General features: G+C 49.4%; 2 protein-coding genes across 3 annotated transcripts in view; both read left to right on the forward strand.

Moving 5' to 3' along the window:
- kif21b (kinesin family member 21B) overlaps positions 1–18,733 on the forward strand; it is a 169,399-nt gene that overhangs the window by 90,298 nt on the left and 60,368 nt on the right. For both annotated transcript variants that reach the window (XM_079507108.1, XM_079507109.1), the window contains exons 12-20: positions 5,595–5,727; positions 6,448–6,586; positions 9,107–9,295; positions 10,988–11,187; positions 11,493–11,600; positions 14,867–15,276; positions 15,723–15,900; positions 16,246–16,449; positions 18,628–18,729. In XM_079507108.1, the coding sequence (XP_079363234.1) occupies positions 5,595–5,727; positions 6,448–6,586; positions 9,107–9,295; positions 10,988–11,187; positions 11,493–11,600; positions 14,867–15,276; positions 15,723–15,900; positions 16,246–16,449; positions 18,628–18,729 (1,663 nt within the window). The remainder of the gene's footprint in view (positions 1–5,594; positions 5,728–6,447; positions 6,587–9,106; positions 9,296–10,987; positions 11,188–11,492; positions 11,601–14,866; positions 15,277–15,722; positions 15,901–16,245; positions 16,450–18,627; positions 18,730–18,733) is intronic.
- On the forward strand, positions 3,168–4,109 carry LOC306927395 (uncharacterized protein; the record flags this gene model as incomplete). Its single annotated transcript, XM_079507111.1, has 1 exon — positions 3,168–4,109. One exon carries the CDS (start codon positions 3,168–3,170, stop codon positions 4,107–4,109), a length of 942 nt encoding a protein of 313 aa, XP_079363237.1.

The following is an 18,733-nucleotide window of genomic DNA, read 5'->3' on the forward strand; positions in this document are numbered from 1 at the left end:
ATTTTAGTCGACTAAATCAACTGTAGGTTTAGTCGACTAAAACTAGACTAACACTAAAACATTCCAGGTGACTAAAATGTGACTAAAACTAAATAAACTTCAAGAGAGACTATGACTAAAACTAAAATCAAAATGTGCTGCCAAAAGCAACCCCAGCCCAGTATAACCATCGTCCATCTCCTCCTCCTCCTCCTCCTCCTCCTCCTCCTCCTCCTCCTCCTCAGTATAACCATCGTCCATCTCCTCCTCCTTCAGGTCCAAACTCCTGGAGAGCGAAGCCATGAACGAGTCTCTGCGGCGCCATCTGTCCCGGCTCTCCTCTCGCTCCACGTTCACCTCCTCCTCCTCCTCGGCCTCCGCCGCCGCCGCGACTCTTAGCCCCGCCCCCGGTGGCCACGCCCTGCTGGATTCCTCCCCCTCTAACCCCGCCCCCCGGGGGTCCATGGAGGCGGAGATGACGGACGTGATCCGCCGCGCCAAGCTGGACATCGAGAGGCTTAAGAAGAAGGAGAGGAGACAGAGGAGGCTCAGGTAGGCATTTACCCCATTTTGACCTGAGGATGATTCTACAAAATGTCTTCTAGATCATGACAGTTTTCTGAAAAGAAATGTCATTCTGGAGCCCCAGAATTATCTGTAATTGTTGTTGTGAAATGTTGTTCTCGGGACCCCCCCGTAAGCTAAGAACGTAACAGAGGAACATCTATATAATGAAACTATGCATATATACTATTGTGTGTTAAAGTCTACATAAAATGCAATATCTAAGACTACATAAAATGATATCTAAGTTACAAAAGTTGAGCCTGTACGGTCGTAGGGGCTAGGGCAAGTGCTACGGGCCATGATGGAGTCTGAAGAGGTGGGTTTTCAGACTACGGCGGAAGATTGGGAGTGAGGCTGCAGTTCTGATTGTGATGAGAAGTGCATTCCATAGTTTAGATTGGGAGTGAGGCTACAGTTCTGATTGTAATGGGAAGTGCATTCCATAGTTTAGATTGGGAGTGAGGCTGCAGTTCTGATTGTGATGGGAAGTGCATTCCATAGTTTAGATTGGGAGTGAGGCTGCAGTTCTGACTGTAATGGGAAGTGCATTCCATAGTTTAGATTGGGAGTGAGTCTGCAGTTCTGATTGTAATGGGAAGTGCATTCCATAGTTTAGATTGGGAGTGAGGCTGCAGTTCTGACTGTAATGGGAAGTGCATTCCATAGTTTAGATTGGGAGTGAGTCTGCAGTTCTGACTGCAATTGGAAGTTCATTCCATAGTTTTGGAGCCAGAAGAGAGAAGAGTTTGGGACATGTGGAGCGTTGTTGTCCTGGTGTTTTTAGTGAGGGTACTTCCAGCTTCCCTGCGTCGGCTGATCTGAGCGAGCGGGATGGATTGTATAGGGTTCGATCAGACTTACATTTGAATGCCAGCATCAGAGTTTTGTATTCTGTGCGGGCAGCGACCGGGAGCCAATGGAGGTAGCGGTCATTTAGGGGGTCTTCAACACGGGGGTCCGGGGCCCCTTAAGGGGGTTCTCAGAGTTACTGCAGGGCTGCGCGGATCTTTGTGTGATAGGATTGGATAGAAATGAAACAGACTCCATGCAGTCACTTTCAGTTAGAGTTCAGTTAGAGTGCTGCTGAGGGTCTGTGACTGTGACCAGCTGATGCATCAAGGAAGGCAATTATGTCTCTGCACCGTCAAATAGGTCTACATCTATTCTAAGATAGCATCTTAAATAAATGTGTTGTGACTTTGATTGAAAAGTTTTAATACGAATAGTTCCAATATGGCATCTAAATGTAAGGTTGCAAACATGCTCATCGGTGTTGCGAGGATGAGGAGGTACCTGGAACAGATTCTTCCCCCCAAGGGGTACCTGGAAAAGATTCTTCCCCCCAAGGGGTACCTGGAACAGATTCTTCCCCCCAAGGGGTACCTGGGCCCAAGGGGTACCTGGAACAGATTCTTCCCCCCAAGGGGTACCTGGAACAGATTCTTCCCCCCAAGGGGTACCTGGAACAGATTCTTCCCCCCAAGGGGTACCTGGAACAGATTCTTCCCCCCAAGGGGTACCTGGAACAGATTCTTCCCCCCAAGGGGTACCTGGAACAGATTCTTCCCCCCAAGGGGTACCTGGAACAGATTCTTCCCCCCAAGGGGTACCTGGAACAGATTCTTCCCCCCAAGGGGTACCTGGAACAGATTCTTCCCCCCAAGGGGTACCTGGGCCCAAGGGGTACCTGGGCTAAAACAGTTTGGGAACCCCTTCCCTAGCATCCCTATTCTGAGCAGAACTTGAGCCAAAAATTGCAGATTGTCTATTTTCGGCAAAGAGGTATACAGAGTGAACGGTCAAAGAGGTATACAGAGTGAACGGTCAAAGAGGTATACAGAGTGAACGGTCAAAGAGGTATACAGAGTGAACGGTCAAAGAGGTATACAGAGTGAACGGTCAAAGAGGTATACAGAGTGAACGGTCAAAGAGGTATACAGAGTGAACGGTCAAAGAGGTATACAGAGTGAACGGTCAAAGAGGTATACAGAGTGAACGGTCAAAGAGGTATACAGAGTGAACGGTCAAAGAGGTATACAGAGTGAACGGTCAAAGAGGTATACAGAGTGAACGGTCAAGTTTACTAGTGTAAGTATTTGCGGTTTCCGTGGTTAAATTTGTGAGAATACGCATTGACATGCATCCAATTAACATGCACTGAAGCTAAATCTATGAAGAAGTTTAATCTACAACACAATTCGATAACTGTATGTGATTATATTGTAAGTATACTATACTCTATACTCTATACTATACTCTATACTATACTTTTTGACCATTTAACTTCTGTGCGGCCTCATGAGTTTCCTGCTCTCTGCTTCTCAAAATGTATAATGGATGTCTTCGGGTCCATTCCATCCTCCAAATTTGGCCATGGATGATGTCATCGGCTAGACTCTTTCAGAGCCATTCATTAATAAGAGGCAGTATTTTCTTTTGCGCGAGTCAATTAAAGGGGCTTCATGGGGATTCTCCATATTTGGGCACGGATGACGTCACTGGTCATCTCCTGACGGGGGTCAGGCTGACCCATCTATAAGAGGACGTGAACACGTGTAGAGTTTATACCAGGATAAAGGAGGCTTCACCTTTACGACCCGCATCCCAGACCGACATAAACGATGACCACCCAGTACAGCGTTCTGTTCAAGCAGGAGGCCGCCCACGATGACGCCATCTGGACGGCGGCGTGGGGAAAGACGAGCGCCTCCTCCGAGTCCATCGTCACAGGCTCTCTGGACGACACGGTCAGAGTGTGGACCTGGTCCGAAGGCGACAACAACCTGGAGCTCCGCTGGACCCTGGAGGGGCACCAGCTGGGCGTGGTCTCCGTGGACGTCAGCCCCGACGGCCGGCTGGCCGCCTCCAGCTCCCTGGACGCCCAGCTCCGCCTCTGGGACCTGGAGGCGGGCGGTGCCGAGGTGTGGGCGGTGGACGCCAGCCCCACGGACGCCTGGACCCTGGCCTTCTCCCCGGACGGCCGGCACCTGGCGGCCGGCAGCCACCGCGGAAAGGTCAACGTGTTCGCGGCGGCAAGCGGCGAGAAGGAGTACTCGCTGGACACCCGAGGAGGAGGAGGAGGAGGGAGGGGTTTCGTCATGGCCGTCGCCTACAGTCCTGACGGGAGGTACCTGGCCAGCGGCGCCATCGACGGCACGGTCACGCTGTTCGACGTGCCGACGGGGAAGCTCCTGCACACGCTGGAGGCTCACGCCAAGCCCGTGCGCTCGCTGGCCTTCTCACCCGACTCACGCGTCCTCGTCACGGCCTCGGACGACGGCCTGGCCAAGATGTACGACGCCAAGCACGGCGGCCTGGCGGGCGCGCTAAGCGGCCACGCCTTCTGGGTCCTGAGCGTGGCCTTCTCGCCCGACGGAGAGCACCTGGTCTCGGGCTCGGCGGACAAGAGCGTGAAGGTGTGGGACGTGGCGACCAGGACGTGCGCCGACACCTTCTCCCAGCATCAGGACCAGGTGTGGAGCGTCGGGTACAACAGCACGGGCTCCCGGATCCTCTCTGTCGGAGAGGACCGGGCCATGTACGTCTACGACTGCCCCGTGTGACACACACCGCCGCATCGCATCCTGTTGATTTCGTCGACTAATATACTATGGCAAAAAAAATAAATGTCCGCCGACTACCTTTTTTCACTGACGAAAACTAAATGGAGACTAATTGAAAACTAAGCTATGATGACTAAAAACCAAGACTAAATACAGTATATTGACAATTTTGTCAGCAAATTAAAAACTAGACTAAAATGTTAGGAAGGGACTAGAGATCCAGTATAAATAGGTAAAAGACACAAGTAATTTCACACTTGGTTGCATGCTGCCTGCGACGCGCTGTGAACTTGTAAATCTGCTATTTTCAGCGAGTGTAAAATCAGCCATTACGACGGCATCAAGGACCAAAATACATTTCAGTCGACTAAATCAACCAAAATCTTATGAAACTAAAAATCAATATTTGCTGTCAAAATCAACACTGTAACACATACCCATCTTTCTCTAACCGATGATGCCACGTCGTCATCGTGCACGCACGCACGCACATGCACTGCTTCTCCCCACTAGATTAAAAGGAATAACACGAGTGGATAAGAGCTTTAGGGGCAGGGAGGTGTCTGAGGAGAGGACCGCATCCAGCAGGTGTGTGTGTGTGTGTGTGTGTGTGTGTGTGTGTGTGTGTGTGTGTGTGTGTGTGTGTGTGTGTGTGTGTGTGTGTGTGTGTGTGTGTGTGTGTGTGTGTGTGTGTGTGTGTGTGTGTGTGTGTGTGTGTGTGTGTGTGTGTGTGTGTGTGTGTGTGTGTGTGTGCGCACTAATGCTGGCATGGACCTCACAAACACTTGTAATTGACTTGGTCAGCGGGTTGTGTAAGAGAGACACGGTCGCACACACACACAGGCTAACATGCTGGTTCAACTTTAATGGGCCAGACCGGGGCTGACAGACTGATGAGGCACTTGTTCTCTTGAGTGTGTGTGTATGCGTGTGTGTGCGTTTGTGTGCACTTTAACACATTATTTGCCAAACACACGAAATCTCGGTCGATCATATTTTTTATTTGTATGAATCAAAGCGACACGACGCGACACGACACGATACGACCACTGGTTCATAGTGTGATGTGTGTGTGTGTTGTGTTTCCTTGTTCATAGGGCGACTGTGGCTCAGGAGTTAGAGCAGGTCGTCCAATGATCCATGGGTCGGCGGTTCGAATCCCGGCTCCTCCTGTCTACATGTCGAAGTGTCCTTGGGCAAGACACTGAACCCCACATTGCTCCCGACGTGCTGGTTCCGCCGCAATCGGTGTATGAATGTGTGTGTGAATGGGTGAATGTAATGCACAATCTGTGTAAAGGTGTGTGAATGGGTGAATGTAATGCACAATCTATGTAAAGGTGTGTGAATGGGTGAATGTAATGCACAATCTATGTAAAGGTGTGTGAATGGGTGAATGTAATGCACAATCTATGTAAAGTGCCTTGGATAAAGGCGCTATATAAATGCACCATTTATGTACGTATGTTTGTGTTGTGTTTCCAGTCCAGAGCTGGAGAAGGGCCTGAAGAAACGCGTGAAGCTGACCTCTCCCGAGAACGGCGACATCGGACACAACGGGGAGGCGGGGCAGAACGGAGAGAACGGAGAGGTCGATTCGGACGACAATTACACCGAGGTACTGCACGAGATGTTATGACCCTGTTATCAATTACACCGAGGTACTGCACGGAATAAATGCTGTGACCCTGTTATCAACTACACCGCAGCCTCGGAAACCCAGCCGTTTTTATTTCCAGGGAGAATTCGGCATAGAGTAGCGCAAACACCGATCACACTCTGCTGATTTCTGATCGTCTGCACCTTCATTTAGGCCTGACGTCGAAATAAGAAAAAAGTCTTCTGAAAGAATATATATTAAAAGATTTGTGCCGTATTTTCAAGATTTTTCAAAAATAGCAGACCTACAAGCGCGCCACTCGGTGCCGCGCTATGAGCTTGTAGATCTGCTATTTTTCAATACCTAAAGTATAACATAATGCTTAGTTAAAACACCAAAAGGGGTTTAAATTGACGCACACACACACACTCCTCTCTCTCTCTCTCTCTCTCTCTCTCTCTCTCTCTCTCTCTCTCTCTCTCTCTGTCTCTCTAATTAATTAGTCTCATGTCGCGCAGCTGCGTCTAGATTCTCCCGGCGGATCCTGCCGGGAGCTGCCTATGCCATAGAAAGCATAGGTGGACCCCAGGCTAGTTACACCGAGGTACTGCACGAAAATGTTGTGACCCTGTTATCAATTATGTGTGTGTGTGTGTGTGTGTGTGTGTGTGTGTGTGTGTGTGTGTGTGTGTGTGTGTGTGTGTGTGTGTGTGTGTGTGTGTGTGTGTGTGTGTGTAGGACGTGATGTCTCCGCTGCGAGAGGAGAGTGGCTGCGAGGAGGATGAGGAGGGTGAGGACGAAGAGGAGGGACGTGATGAAGAGGAGTTTGACAGTGACGAGAGTCTGGTGGATTCAGACTCCGACTCGGACGAGAAAGGTTAGCTTCTTCTTCTTCTGCTTCTTCTTCTCCTTCTTCTTCTTCTTCTTCTTCTCCTTCTCCTTCTTCTTCTTCTTCTTCTTCTTCTTCTTCTTCTTCTTCTGCTTCTTCTGCTTCTTCTGCTTCTTCTTCTGCTTCTTCTTCTTCTTCTTCTTCTTCTTCTTCTGCTTCTTCTTCTTCTTCTGCTTCTTCTTCTTCTTCTGCTTCTTCTTCTGCTTCTTCTTCTGCTTCTGCTTCTTCTTCTTCTTCTTCTTCTTCTTCTTCTTCTTCTTCTTCTTCTTCTTCTTCTTCTTCTTCTTCTTCTTCTTCTTCTTCTTCTTCTTCTTCTTCTTCTTCTTCTTCTTCTTCTTCTTCTTCTTCTACTGCTTCTTCTTCTTCTTCTCCTTCTTCTTCTGCTTCTTCTTCTTCTGCTTCTTCTTCTTCTGCTTCTTCTACTGCTTCTTCTTCTGCTTCTTCTACTGCTTCTTCTACTGCTTCTTCTACTGCTTCTTCTTCTTCTCCTTCTTCTTCTTCTTCTTCTTCTCCTTCTTCTGCTTCTTCTACTGCTTCTTCTGCTTCTTCTTCTTCTTCTTCTTCTACTTCTTCTGCTTCTTCTGCTTCTTCTGCTTCTTCTTCTGCTTCTTCTTCTTCTTCTTCTTCTTCTTCTGCTTCTTCTTCTGCTTCTTCTTCTCCTTCTTCCGAGTGGAATAGTAAGAGAGTGGTAACACGCTTTGATCTCACCGCAAAGCGGGTGCTATGGGCTATAGTTCCAAACATTGGAACTATCCCATTGAGACAAAGCGGGTGCTATGGGCTATAGTTCCAAACATTGGAACTATCCCATTGAGATAGATTGAGCACTTCCGCATTCCATTGTTAAAACACTTTAATTGCCCGGGGTTATTTAATCCATTACATTAATGCGCCCATTCGATTTATAAACACAGACCCCTTTTCCGGACGGACCGGCGGAAGTTGTTGCTGTGTGTGTAGCAGCTAACAATAGCCACACCACTCTAGAGTCGATCGACAACAATGGGAGACAAGAATAAATCTATCGAGACTAGCGACTGGACTGCGGAGCGCCGTCTAACACAGGATCTTTTTTCATAAAAAGACGGGATGATTTAGATCGCGAGTTATGAACGTTTTAAGATTTTCGTTTTCATCAGCTAAACAGGGGAGGGAGTTTTTCGATGACGTCTCACTCTTGCGCGTCACCGAGGATTGCCCAGCAGGCGCGCCTGGGCTATAGAGCCATGCGATCCGTTCTCATATCAATAATCTTCGTCTTTTGGACAATACTTCGTCCTGGGCGACGGGCGTTACTAATAGAAAGGACAAAGAACTTCGTCCTGGGCGATGGGAGTGTTAACAATGGGAGTCAACGCTAGTGTCGCCACTCTCTTACTATTCCACTCGGTTCTTAATATGGGTCATTTTACAATTTAGCCAATGAAAGGATCCATACAAAAATCTAAAAATAAAGAAAAGAAAAAACGTTATTGAAAAAAACACCTCACGTATTAGAAGGACAATTAAAATATGAGTCACCAGAAACAAGGACGGGTGTTTTCCATGAATCTATCATGTAGGGTAAAATAAAGTTTGAAGCTTGTATATCTGCTATTGTTCAACAGCTAAAGTTTAAAATAATTGTTAAAAGTGGTTAAAAGCTATAAGGTGTCACAGATGCGTTCCAGGTTTTTATAATGCGTTTAAAAACTCCCTCTGTGTGATCCATCCATCCCTGACTGATTGTGCTCCTCGGACTCTAACCAGATGGTGGCCTTGTGGTTAGAGTGTCCGCCCTGAAACTGGGAGGTCGGGGGTTCGATCCCCGGCCGGGTCATACCAAAGGCTGTAAAAATGGGACCCAATGCCTCCCTGCTTGACACTCAGCATCAAAGGGTTGGATTGGGGGGTCAAATCAACTAATCAAATGATTCCCAAGCTAATGATGCATGGCTGCAGCTCACCACTCCTTGGCTGCAGCTCACCGCTCCTTGGCTGCAGCTCACCACTCCTTGGCTGCAGCTCACCGCTCCTTGGCTGCAGCTCACCGCTCCTTGGCTGCAGCTCACCACTCCTTGGCTGCAGCTCACCACTCCTTGGCTGCAGCTCACCGCTCCTTGGCTGCAGCTCACCGCTCCTTGGCTGCAGCTCACCGCTCCTTGGCTGCAGCTCACCGCTCCTTGGCTGCAGCTCACCACTCCTTGGCTGCAGCTCACCGCTCCTTGGCTGCAGCTCACCGCTCCTTGGCTGCAGCTCACCGCTCCTTGGCTGCAGCTCACCGCTCCTTGGCTGCAGCTCACCGCTCCTTGGCTGCGGTGAGCTGCATCTCCAAGAGATGGGTCAAATGCGGAGAACAAATTTCACTGCGGTAACGTGTGTGACAAATCGTATGACTTTGACTTTGACCTCCTCCTTCCCCTCCTCCTCCTCCTCTTCCTCCCCCTCCTTCCCCTCCTCCTCCCTCTTCCTCCTCCTCTCCTCCTCCACCTCCTCCTCGTCCCTCCTCCTTCCCGTCCTCCTCTCCAGCGGACTTCCAGGCTGACCTGGCCGACCTGACGTGTGAGATCGAGATCAAGCAGAAGCTGATCGAGGAGCTGGAGAACTCCCAGCGGAGGCTCCTGATGCTGAAGCTGCAGTACGAGGAGAAGCTGGTCCTGCTGCAGAACAAGATACGAGACACGCAGATGGAGAGGGACCGCGTGCTGCACAACCTCAGTGAGTACAACAGCGCCACCTTTAGGTAGTGGTGATCACAACCTCAGTGAGTAGTAGAGGGACCGCGTGCTGCACAACCTCAGTGAGTAGTAGAGGGACCGCGTGCTGCACAACCTCAGTGAGTAGTAGAGGGACCGCGTGCTGCACAACCTCAGTGAGTAGTAGAGGGACCGCGTGCTGCACAACCTCAGTGAGTAGTAGAGGGACCGCGTGCTGCACAACCTCAGTGAGTAGTAGAGGGACCGCGTGCTGCACAACCTCAGTGAGTAGTAGAGGGACCGCGTGCTGCACAACCTCAGTGAGTAGTAGAGGGGCCGCGTGCTGCACAACCTCAGTTAGTAGTAGAGGGACCGCGTGCTGCACAACCTCAGTGAGTAGTAGAGGGACCGCGTGCTGCACAACCTCAGTGAGTAGTAGAGGGACCGCGTGCTGCACAACCTCAGTGAGTAGTAGAGGGACCGCGTGCTGCACAACCTCAGTGAGTAGTAGAGGGACCGCGTGCTGCACAACCTCAGTGAGTAGTAGAGGGACCGCGTGCTGCACAACCTCAGTGAGTAGTAGAGGGACCGCGTGCTGCACAACCTCAGTGAGTAGTAGAGGGACCGCGTGCTGCACAACCTCAGTGAGTACAACAGCGCCACCTTTAGGTAGTGGTGATCACAACCCCAGTGAGTAGTACAACAGCGCCACCGTTAGATAGTGGTGATCACAACCTCAGTGAGTAGTACAACAGCGCCACCTTTAGGTAGTGGTGATCACAACCTCAGTGAGTAGTAGAGGGACCGCGTGCTGCACAACCTCAGTGAGTAGTAGAGGGACCGCGTGCTGCACAACCTCAGTGAGTAGTAGAGGGACCGCGTGCTGCACAACCTCAGTGAGTAGTAGAGGGACCGCGTGCTGCACAACCTCAGTGAGTAGTAGAGGGACCGCGTGCTGCACAACCTCAGTGAGTAGTAGAGGGACCGCGTGCTGCACAACCTCAGTGAGTACAACAGCGCCACCTTTAGGTAGTGGTGATCACAACCCCAGTGAGTAGTACAACAGCGCCACCGTTAGATAGTGGTGATCACAACCTCAGTGAGTAGTACAACAGCGCCACCTTTAGGTAGTGGTGATCACAACCTCAGTGAGTAGTATAGTACAACAGCGCCACCGTTAGGTATAGCGTTGATCACAAGTTAACCTCAGTGAGTACTAGTACAACAGATGGACTGCGTGTTGCACAGAAATGTTCACAGTGTCTATATGGAGAACTACACAGAGGAGATAGACATGGGTAATGTAGTTCTACTAGGATGCTATGCTAACAGTGTACTGACACGTTCACAGTGTCTATGGAGAACTACACAGAGATGAACAACATGGGTAATGCAGTTCTACTAGGATGCTATGCTAACAGTGTACTGACACGTTCACAGTATCCATGGAGAACTACACAGAGGAGATGAACATGGGTAATGTAGTTCCACCAGGATGCTATATGCTAACAGTGTACTGACATGTTCACAGTGTCCATGGAGAAATACACAGAGGAGATAGACATGGGTAATGTAGTTCCACCAGGATGCTATATGCTAACAGTGTACTGACATGTTCACAGTGTCCATGGAGAACTACACAGAAGAGATAGACATGGGTAATGTAGTTCCAGGATGCTAATGCTAACGGTGAGCCCCCCCCTGCCCCCTACAGTGTCCATGGAGAACTACACGGAGGAGAAGGCCAGCCGCGTCAGACAGGAGTACGAGCGTCGCCTGAAGGAGATGAACCGAGACCTGATGAAGCTGCAGGTGGCTCAGAAGGAGCACACGCGCCTCGTCAAGAACCAGAGCCGCTACGAACGCGAGCTGAAGAAACTGCAGGCCGAGGTCAACGACATGAAGAAGGCCAAGGTATACTGTGTGTGTGCGTGTGCGTGTGCGTGTGTGTGTGTGCGCGTGTGTCCAACCCCATCTCACCACAAATATGGCTAAGTAGCACGAAATTGCAATTCCGTACATACACATACACGCCTAGAAAACACAAAAAGCAAGTTGGGTAGAGACGGCGCCCCTCCGTCTATGGGGAGGATGTCAGTGTTATGTACGGCGTTTTCTAGGCGTGTATTTCACCACGTTGGGCTGAGACTGGGTAGGTGTCTCTGCGTGTGGGCCGTTACAAACAGTACAGCTGTGTGGTCCCCCCCACTCCCCACCAGGTGGCGCTGATGAAGCAGATGAAGGAGGAGCAGCAGAGGAGGAGGATGGTGGAGATGAAGAGGAGCCGCGAGATCGCCCAGCTGAGGAAGGAGCAGCGCCGCCAAGAGGTCAGAGGTCACACACAGGGGCGACTGTGGCTCAAGAGGTAGAGCAGGTCGTCCAATGATCCATGGGTCGGCGGTTCGAATCCCGGCTCCTCCTGGCTACATGTCGAAGTGTCCTTGGGCAAGACACTGAACCCCAAATTGCTCCCGATGTGCTGGTTGGTACCTTGCATGGCTTCCGCCGCAATCGGTGTATGAATGTGTGTGTGAATGGGTGAATGTAATGCACAATCTATGTAAAGCGCCTTGGATAAAGGCGCTATATAAATGCACCATTTACCATTTACCATTTACACACACACACACACACACACACACACACACACACACACACATGCACACGCACGCACGCAAAACGACATTTATTAATACTTTCAGCGCCATTGCCGTTGATTAATGGCAATTGTGCTTTTATAGTGCATTCGATGGATCGAGCCATAATGCTACTTACGTTAGCCGGTTAGCTAGCTGTGTTGTTAGCACAGCACTGGGTCGTCCTTCTTAGATCGTCGTCGCCATAATAATCCATTCTATCTGTTTCTTTCAATCGCCTGTATCTCCTATTCCTTGTCCCAGATGGCATTTTTGGTCAAAACGGCGTTTCTTTGACGGCACAGAGCCGGCGCTGTGGAGCGTTCCAGTGCCCCGGTTTGGATTCACATTTAAACAAGGCCTGTCTCGGCTCTGTCGAGCGTCCTAGGATAAGCTACTTCCGGTAGAAAATAAGAGCTTGACTGGAAAAAATGCTGGCGTGAATTAGATCCTAATTTTTCAATAAATGCTAGTGCTGAAAGGGTTAAAGTCAGTCACTTATTAAAATCACCTATTAAAAGCCTAGGACGACATTGAACGAGCTATTAGTTTAAAGTGTCGCCCAGCAACGCTTTGCTTCCGTGTTGTGACGTCGTTATATTTTCCCTCCGTCCAGACTATGTCTTTAGCAGCGTTTTTCACGGAGTTGAAGCTCAGATGGAGGTGATCATACAGAACATTGATGTTTTGGGAGCTCGAATTAAACATCCCCGCGACCTCACGGTGCTGTATTGGCGCTTCTGATAAAAGCGGCTGCCCCAGAAATGAAAGATGAATACTTATAGGTTCACCAAATCAGCTTCAAAATAAGGGCTTCCGGCTGAAACGCGTGTCGTGGGAAACGACTAAACATGACTTTAACCCGTTCTGGGCGGGAACCCCTTTTGGTGTTTTAACTAAGCATTATGTTATACTTTAGCTATTGAAAAATAGCAGATCTACAAGCTCATAGCGCGCCACCGAGTGGCGCGCTACGAGCTTGTAGGTCGTGTAGCGTGTAGGTCTGCTATTTTAGAAAAATCGTAAAAATGCGCCACAAATCTTTGAATATATATTCTTTCAGAGCGAACGTTTTTTTTATTTTGACATCAGGCCTAAATTTAGTCGACAAAAAAATATGTTTTGGTGAGCCTTGATCGGCTATTTTCAGAATGCAACGCTAAAATGTAAAAATGAACCGCTGATAGTTTTGACATGTAATTCACACATTGTTCACCATTGTTTGTTTCTGTGTGTGTGTGTGTGTGTGTGTGTGTGTGTGCGTGTCTGTGTGCGTGCGTGCGTGCTGCACCCTGTAATAACGAGTGTAGAAGCGTGAGGAGCTGTCCGTGCAGCGTGTAGGTCTGCTATTTTAGAAAAATCGTAAAAATGCGCCACAAATCTTTGAATATATATTCTTTCAGAGCGAACGTTTCTTTTATCAGGCCTAAATTTAACCGCGGCATGGAACGTTTCTTTACACCAGTTTGTGTCCCACTCTGTTCAGAACCAGGTCTTTACACCAGTCTGTGTTCCTCTCTCCTCCAACAGAACCAGGTCTTTACACCAGTCTGTGTTCCTCTCTCCTCCTCAGTACCAGGTCTTTACACCAGTCTGTGTTCCTCTCTCCTCCTCAGTACCAGATCTTTACACCAGTCTGTGTTCCTCTCTCCTCCAACAGAACCAGGTCTTTACACCAGTCTGTGTTCCTCTCTCCTCCTCAGAACCAGGTCTTTACACCAGTCTGTGTTCCTCTCTCCTCCTCAGTACCAGGTCTTTACACCAGTCTGTGTTCCTCTCTCCTCCTCAGTACCAGGTCTTTACACCAGTCTGTGTTCCTCTCTCCTCCTCAGTACCAGATCTTTACACCAGTCTGTGTTCCTCTCTCCTCCTCAGTACCAGGTCTTTACACCAGTCTGTGTTCCTCTCTCCTCCAACAGAACCAGATCTTTACACCAGTCTGTGTTCCTCTCTCCTCCAACAGAACCAGATCTTTACACCAGTCTGTGTTCCTCTCTCCTCCTCAGTACCAGATCTTTACACCAGTCTGTGTTCCTCTCTCCTCCAACAGAACCAGGTCTTTACACCAGTCTGTGTTCCTCTCTCCTCCAACAGAACCAGGTCTTTACACCAGTCTGTGTTCCTCTCTCCTCCTCAGTACCAGGTCTTTACACCAGTCTGTGTTCCTCTCTCCTCCAACAGAACCAGGTCTTTACACCAGTCTGTGTTCCTCTCTCCTCCTCAGAACCAGGTCTTTACACCAGTCTGTGTTCCTCTCTCCTCCAACAGAACCAGGTCTTTACACCAGTCTGTGTTCCTCTCTCCTCCTCAGTACCAGGTCTTTACACCAGTCTGTGTTCCTCTCTCCTCCTCAGAACCAAGTCTTTACACCAGTCTGTGTTCCTCTCTCCTCCTCAGTACCAGGTCTTTACACCAGTCTGTGTTCCTCTCTCCTCCTCAGAACCAGGTCTTTACACCAGTCTGTGTTCCTCTCTCCTCCTCAGAACCAGGTCTTTACACCAGTCTGTGTTCCTCTCTCCTCCTCAGAACCAGATCTTTACACCAGTCTGTGTTCCTCTCTCCTCCAACAGAACCAGGTCTTTACACCAGTCTGTGTTCCTCTCTCCTCCTCAGAACCAGATCTTTACACCAGTCTGTGTTCCTCTCTCCTCCTCAGTACCAGGTCTTTACACCAGTCTGTGTTCCTCTCTCCTCCTCAGTACCAGGTCTTTACACCAGTCTGTGTTCCTCTCTCCTCCTCAGTACCAGGTCTTTACACCTGTCTGTGTTCCTCTCTCCTCCTCAGTACCAGGTCTTTACACCAGTCTGTGTTCCTCTCTCCTCCTCAGAACCAGGTCTTTACACCAGTCTGTGTTCCTCTCTCCTCCTCAGAACCAGATCTTTACACCAGTCTGTGTTCCTCTCTCCTCCTCAGTACCAGGTCTTTACACCAGTCTGTGTTCCTCTCTCCTCCTCAGTACCAGATCCGCTCCCTGGAGACCCAGAAGCGGCAGCAGGATCTGGTTCTGCGCAGGAAGTCCCAGGAGGTGACGGCGCTGCGGCGCATGGCCAAGCCCATGTCGGAGCGCGTGGCGGGCCGCGTGCAGCCGGCGCCAGGGGGGGCCCGCTGGAACCACGGGGGGCCTCACACTCCCACGGGGTTGGGGACGACGACGGACTCCGGGGTTTCGGAGCTGTCCAGCACGGTGTCGTCCAGCACCACCACCACGGCCAGCAGCTCGGAGCCGGAGTCCGGGCGGAGCGTCAGCGGCATGGTGAGGCAGTGGAACAACAAGCACAGCTCCTCCCCCTCCCCCCACCACGGAGGAGGGGGAGGGTACCTGGCCTCGGAGAGCGAGGGCAGCATGGACGGCACCAGGGTCATCGGGTGAGGCGGCGCTCTCTCTCTCTCTGTGTGTGTGTGTGTGTGTGTGTGTGTGTGTGTGTGTGTGTGTGTGTGTGTGTGTGTGTGTGTGTGTGTGTGTGTGTGTGTGTGTGTGTGTGTGTGTGTGTGTGTGTGTGTGTCTCTCTCTTAGAGTATATATGAATTGCCCCCCCAAAAAAAGAATTGCCCCCCAAAAAGTTTGAATAAACAAGAATTGCCCCCCCAAATAAAGAATTCCCCCCCCAAAAGTTTGAATAAACAACGTGTGTGTGTGTGTGTGTGTGTGTGTGTGTGTGTGTGTGTGTGTGTGTGTGTGTGTGTGTGTGTGTGTGTGTGTGTGTGTGTGTGTGTGTGTGTGTGTGTGTGTGTGTGTGTGTGTGTGTGTGTGTGTGTGTGTGTGTGTGTGTGTGTGTGTGTGTGCATGGCGTGTTTGCGTGTCTGCTCCTCAGGAGGAGGAAGCTGCAGCGTAAGCCGGCCCTGGGCGTCATGGCAGCGGGCTTCAGAGGCGCCAGCTTCACCAAGTCTGCCCGCCAGAAGTGGCAGACTCTGGAGCGCCGCATCCTGGACATAGTCATGCAGCGCATGACCATCTCCAACGTGGAGGCCGACATGGACCGCCTCATCAAGGTACAGATTGTGAAATAGTTTAGTTTTAGTCATAGTCTTTTGAACATATTTTAGTCATCTGAATTTTTTTTGTTTTAGTCTAGTTTCAGTCGACTAAATAACATAAACTAAATCGACAGTTGATTTAGTCGACAAAAAATATATTTTGGTGAGCCTTGATCGGCTATTTTCAGAATGCAACGCTAAAATGTAAAAATGAACCGCTGATAGTTTTGACATGTAATTCACACATTGTTCACCATTGTTTGTTTCCGTGTGTGTGTGTGTGTGTGTGTGTGTGTGCGCGTGTCTGTGTGCGTGCGTGCGTGCTGCACCCGTGCGCGCACCGTGTAATAACGAGTGTAGAAGCGCGAGGAGCTGTCCGTGCAGCAGGAGGCGCTGTTGCGCAAGCGGGAGGTGCTCATGGCGGACGGCTGCGGCCCCGACGCCGACGACCGCCTGGTGACGGAGATGAACGAGGACATCGAGGTCCTCAACGCCAACGTGGACTACATCAACGACAGCCTGTCTGACTGCCAGGCCACCATCGTCCAGATAGAGGAGACCAAGGTAGGACTGACTGTCTGACTGTCTGACTGCCAGGCCACGCTCGTTGCAGAAGGGTGAAATCAGCCCGACTGTCAACGGCTTCTGTCAACGGCTTCTGACAGGAATTTGGGGAGAGGATGGTGAGGGAAGCCTCGCCTCGCCCCTGTTTGGTAAAACAGTCTTCTCTGTTAGAGCCTTGCATCATTAGAACAGTCTCCCTACAGAAGTAAGAGAGACCTCCAACTATTTGACCTTCAAATGTAACACCCCCATCACCCAGAAACGAAGTTCTTTGTCCTTTCTATTAGTAACGCCCGACGCCAAAGACAAAGTTTGATCCAAAAGACGAAGTTTATTGATATGAAAACGGATCGCATCGCTCCACAGCCTGGGAGCGACAACGACAATCTTAAAAAGTTAATAACTCGCAATCTAAATCATCCCGTCTAATTATAAAAAAAGATCCTGTGTTAGACGGCCATCCGCTGTCCAGTCGCTAGTCGCGATAGATTTATTCTTACCTCCCGTTGTTGTCGATCGACTCTAGAGTGGTGTGGCTATTGTTAGCTGCTACACACACATTCACAACAACATCCGGTCCGTCCGTAAAAGTGGTCCGTGTTTGTAAATCGACTGGCCGCTATAATGGAATGGATTAAATAACCCCGGGCCAAACCAGTAATTATCAGCTCCATTTGTCACTGGTGTCACTTCGTGACAATGACATTTCTCCGTAATAGTTCTGTCCCCTGTACTATGTTTACTTGTTTTTGGATTGTATGTTTGTGTATGTATAGTATTGTATTACCTCTTGTAACAGAGCCTGCTCAGGGACTACAGATGTATGTATAGTTGTATTACCTCTTGTAACAGAGCCTGCTCAGGGACTACAGATGTATGTATAGTTGTATTACCTCTTGTAACAGAGCCTGCTCAGGGACTACAGATGTATGTATAGTTGTATTACCTCTTGTAACAGAGCCTGCTCAGGGACTACAGATGTATGTATAGTTGTATTACCTCTTGTAACAGAGCCTGCTCAGGGACTACAGATGTATGTATAGTTGTATTACCTCTTGTAACAGAGCCTGCTCAGGGACTACAGATGAATGTATGTATAGTTGTATTACCTCTTGTAACAGAGCCTGCTCAGGGACTACAGGTGGATGTATAGTTGTATTACCTCTTGTAACAGAGCCTGCTCAGGGACTACAGATGTATGTATAGTTGTATTACCTCTTGTAACAGAGCCTGCTCAGGGACTACAGATGTATGTATAGTTGTATTACCTCCTGTAACAGAGCCTGCTCAGGGACTACAGATGTATGTATAGTTGTATTACCTCTTGTAACAGAGCCTGCTCAGGGACTACAGATGTATGTATAGTTGTATTACCTCCTGTAACAGAGCCTGCTCAGGGACTACAGATGTATGTATAGTTGTATTACCTCTTGTAACAGAGCCTGCTCAGGGACTACAGATGAATGTATAGTTGTATTACCTCTTGTAACAGAGCCTGCTCAGGGACTACAGATGAATGTATAGTTGTATTACCTCTTGTAACAGAGCCTGCTCAGGGACTACAGATGTATGTATAGTTGTATTACCTCCTGTAACAGAGCCTGCTCAGGGACTACAGATGTATGTATAGTTGTATTACCTCTTGTAACAGAGCCTGCTCAGGGACTACAGATGAATGTATAGTTGTATTACCTCTTGTAACAGAGCCTGCTCAGGGACTACAGATGAATGTATAGTTGTATTACCTCTTGTAACAGAGCCTGCTCAGGGACTACAGATGTATGTATAGTTGTATTACCTCCTGTAACAGAGCCTGCTCAGGGACTACAGATGAATGTATAGTTGTATTACCTCTTGTAACAGAGCCTGCTCAGGGACTACAGATGAATGTATAGTTGTATTACCTCTTGTAACAGAGCCTGCTCAGGGACTACAGATGAATGTATGTATAGTTGTATCACCTCTTGTAACAGAGCCTGCTCAGGGACTACAGATGAAAAGGTGCTTCTAGCTACAGTAACTCTGGCCCGTGGATTAGACACAACAAAGAACAGTATACAGGCTGACCCGTCACCTGTGACCTTGCAGATGACCACCTCAGTGGTCATCAGCTCCTGACCTCTGACCTCTCTGACCTCGGACCTATATGACCTCTGACCTTGACCTCTGACCTTTCAGGACGAGCTGGACTCGGTGGACACCTCGGTGGTCATCAGCTCCTGTTCCCTGGCTGAAGCTCGCCACCTGCTGGACCACTTCCTGAAGACCTCTATAGACAAGGTGG

The sequence above is a fragment of the Electrona antarctica genome (genome assembly GCF_951216825.1).
Source record: "Electrona antarctica genome assembly, chromosome: 8".
Classification (NCBI taxonomy): Eukaryota; Metazoa; Chordata; class Actinopteri; order Myctophiformes; family Myctophidae; genus Electrona; species Electrona antarctica.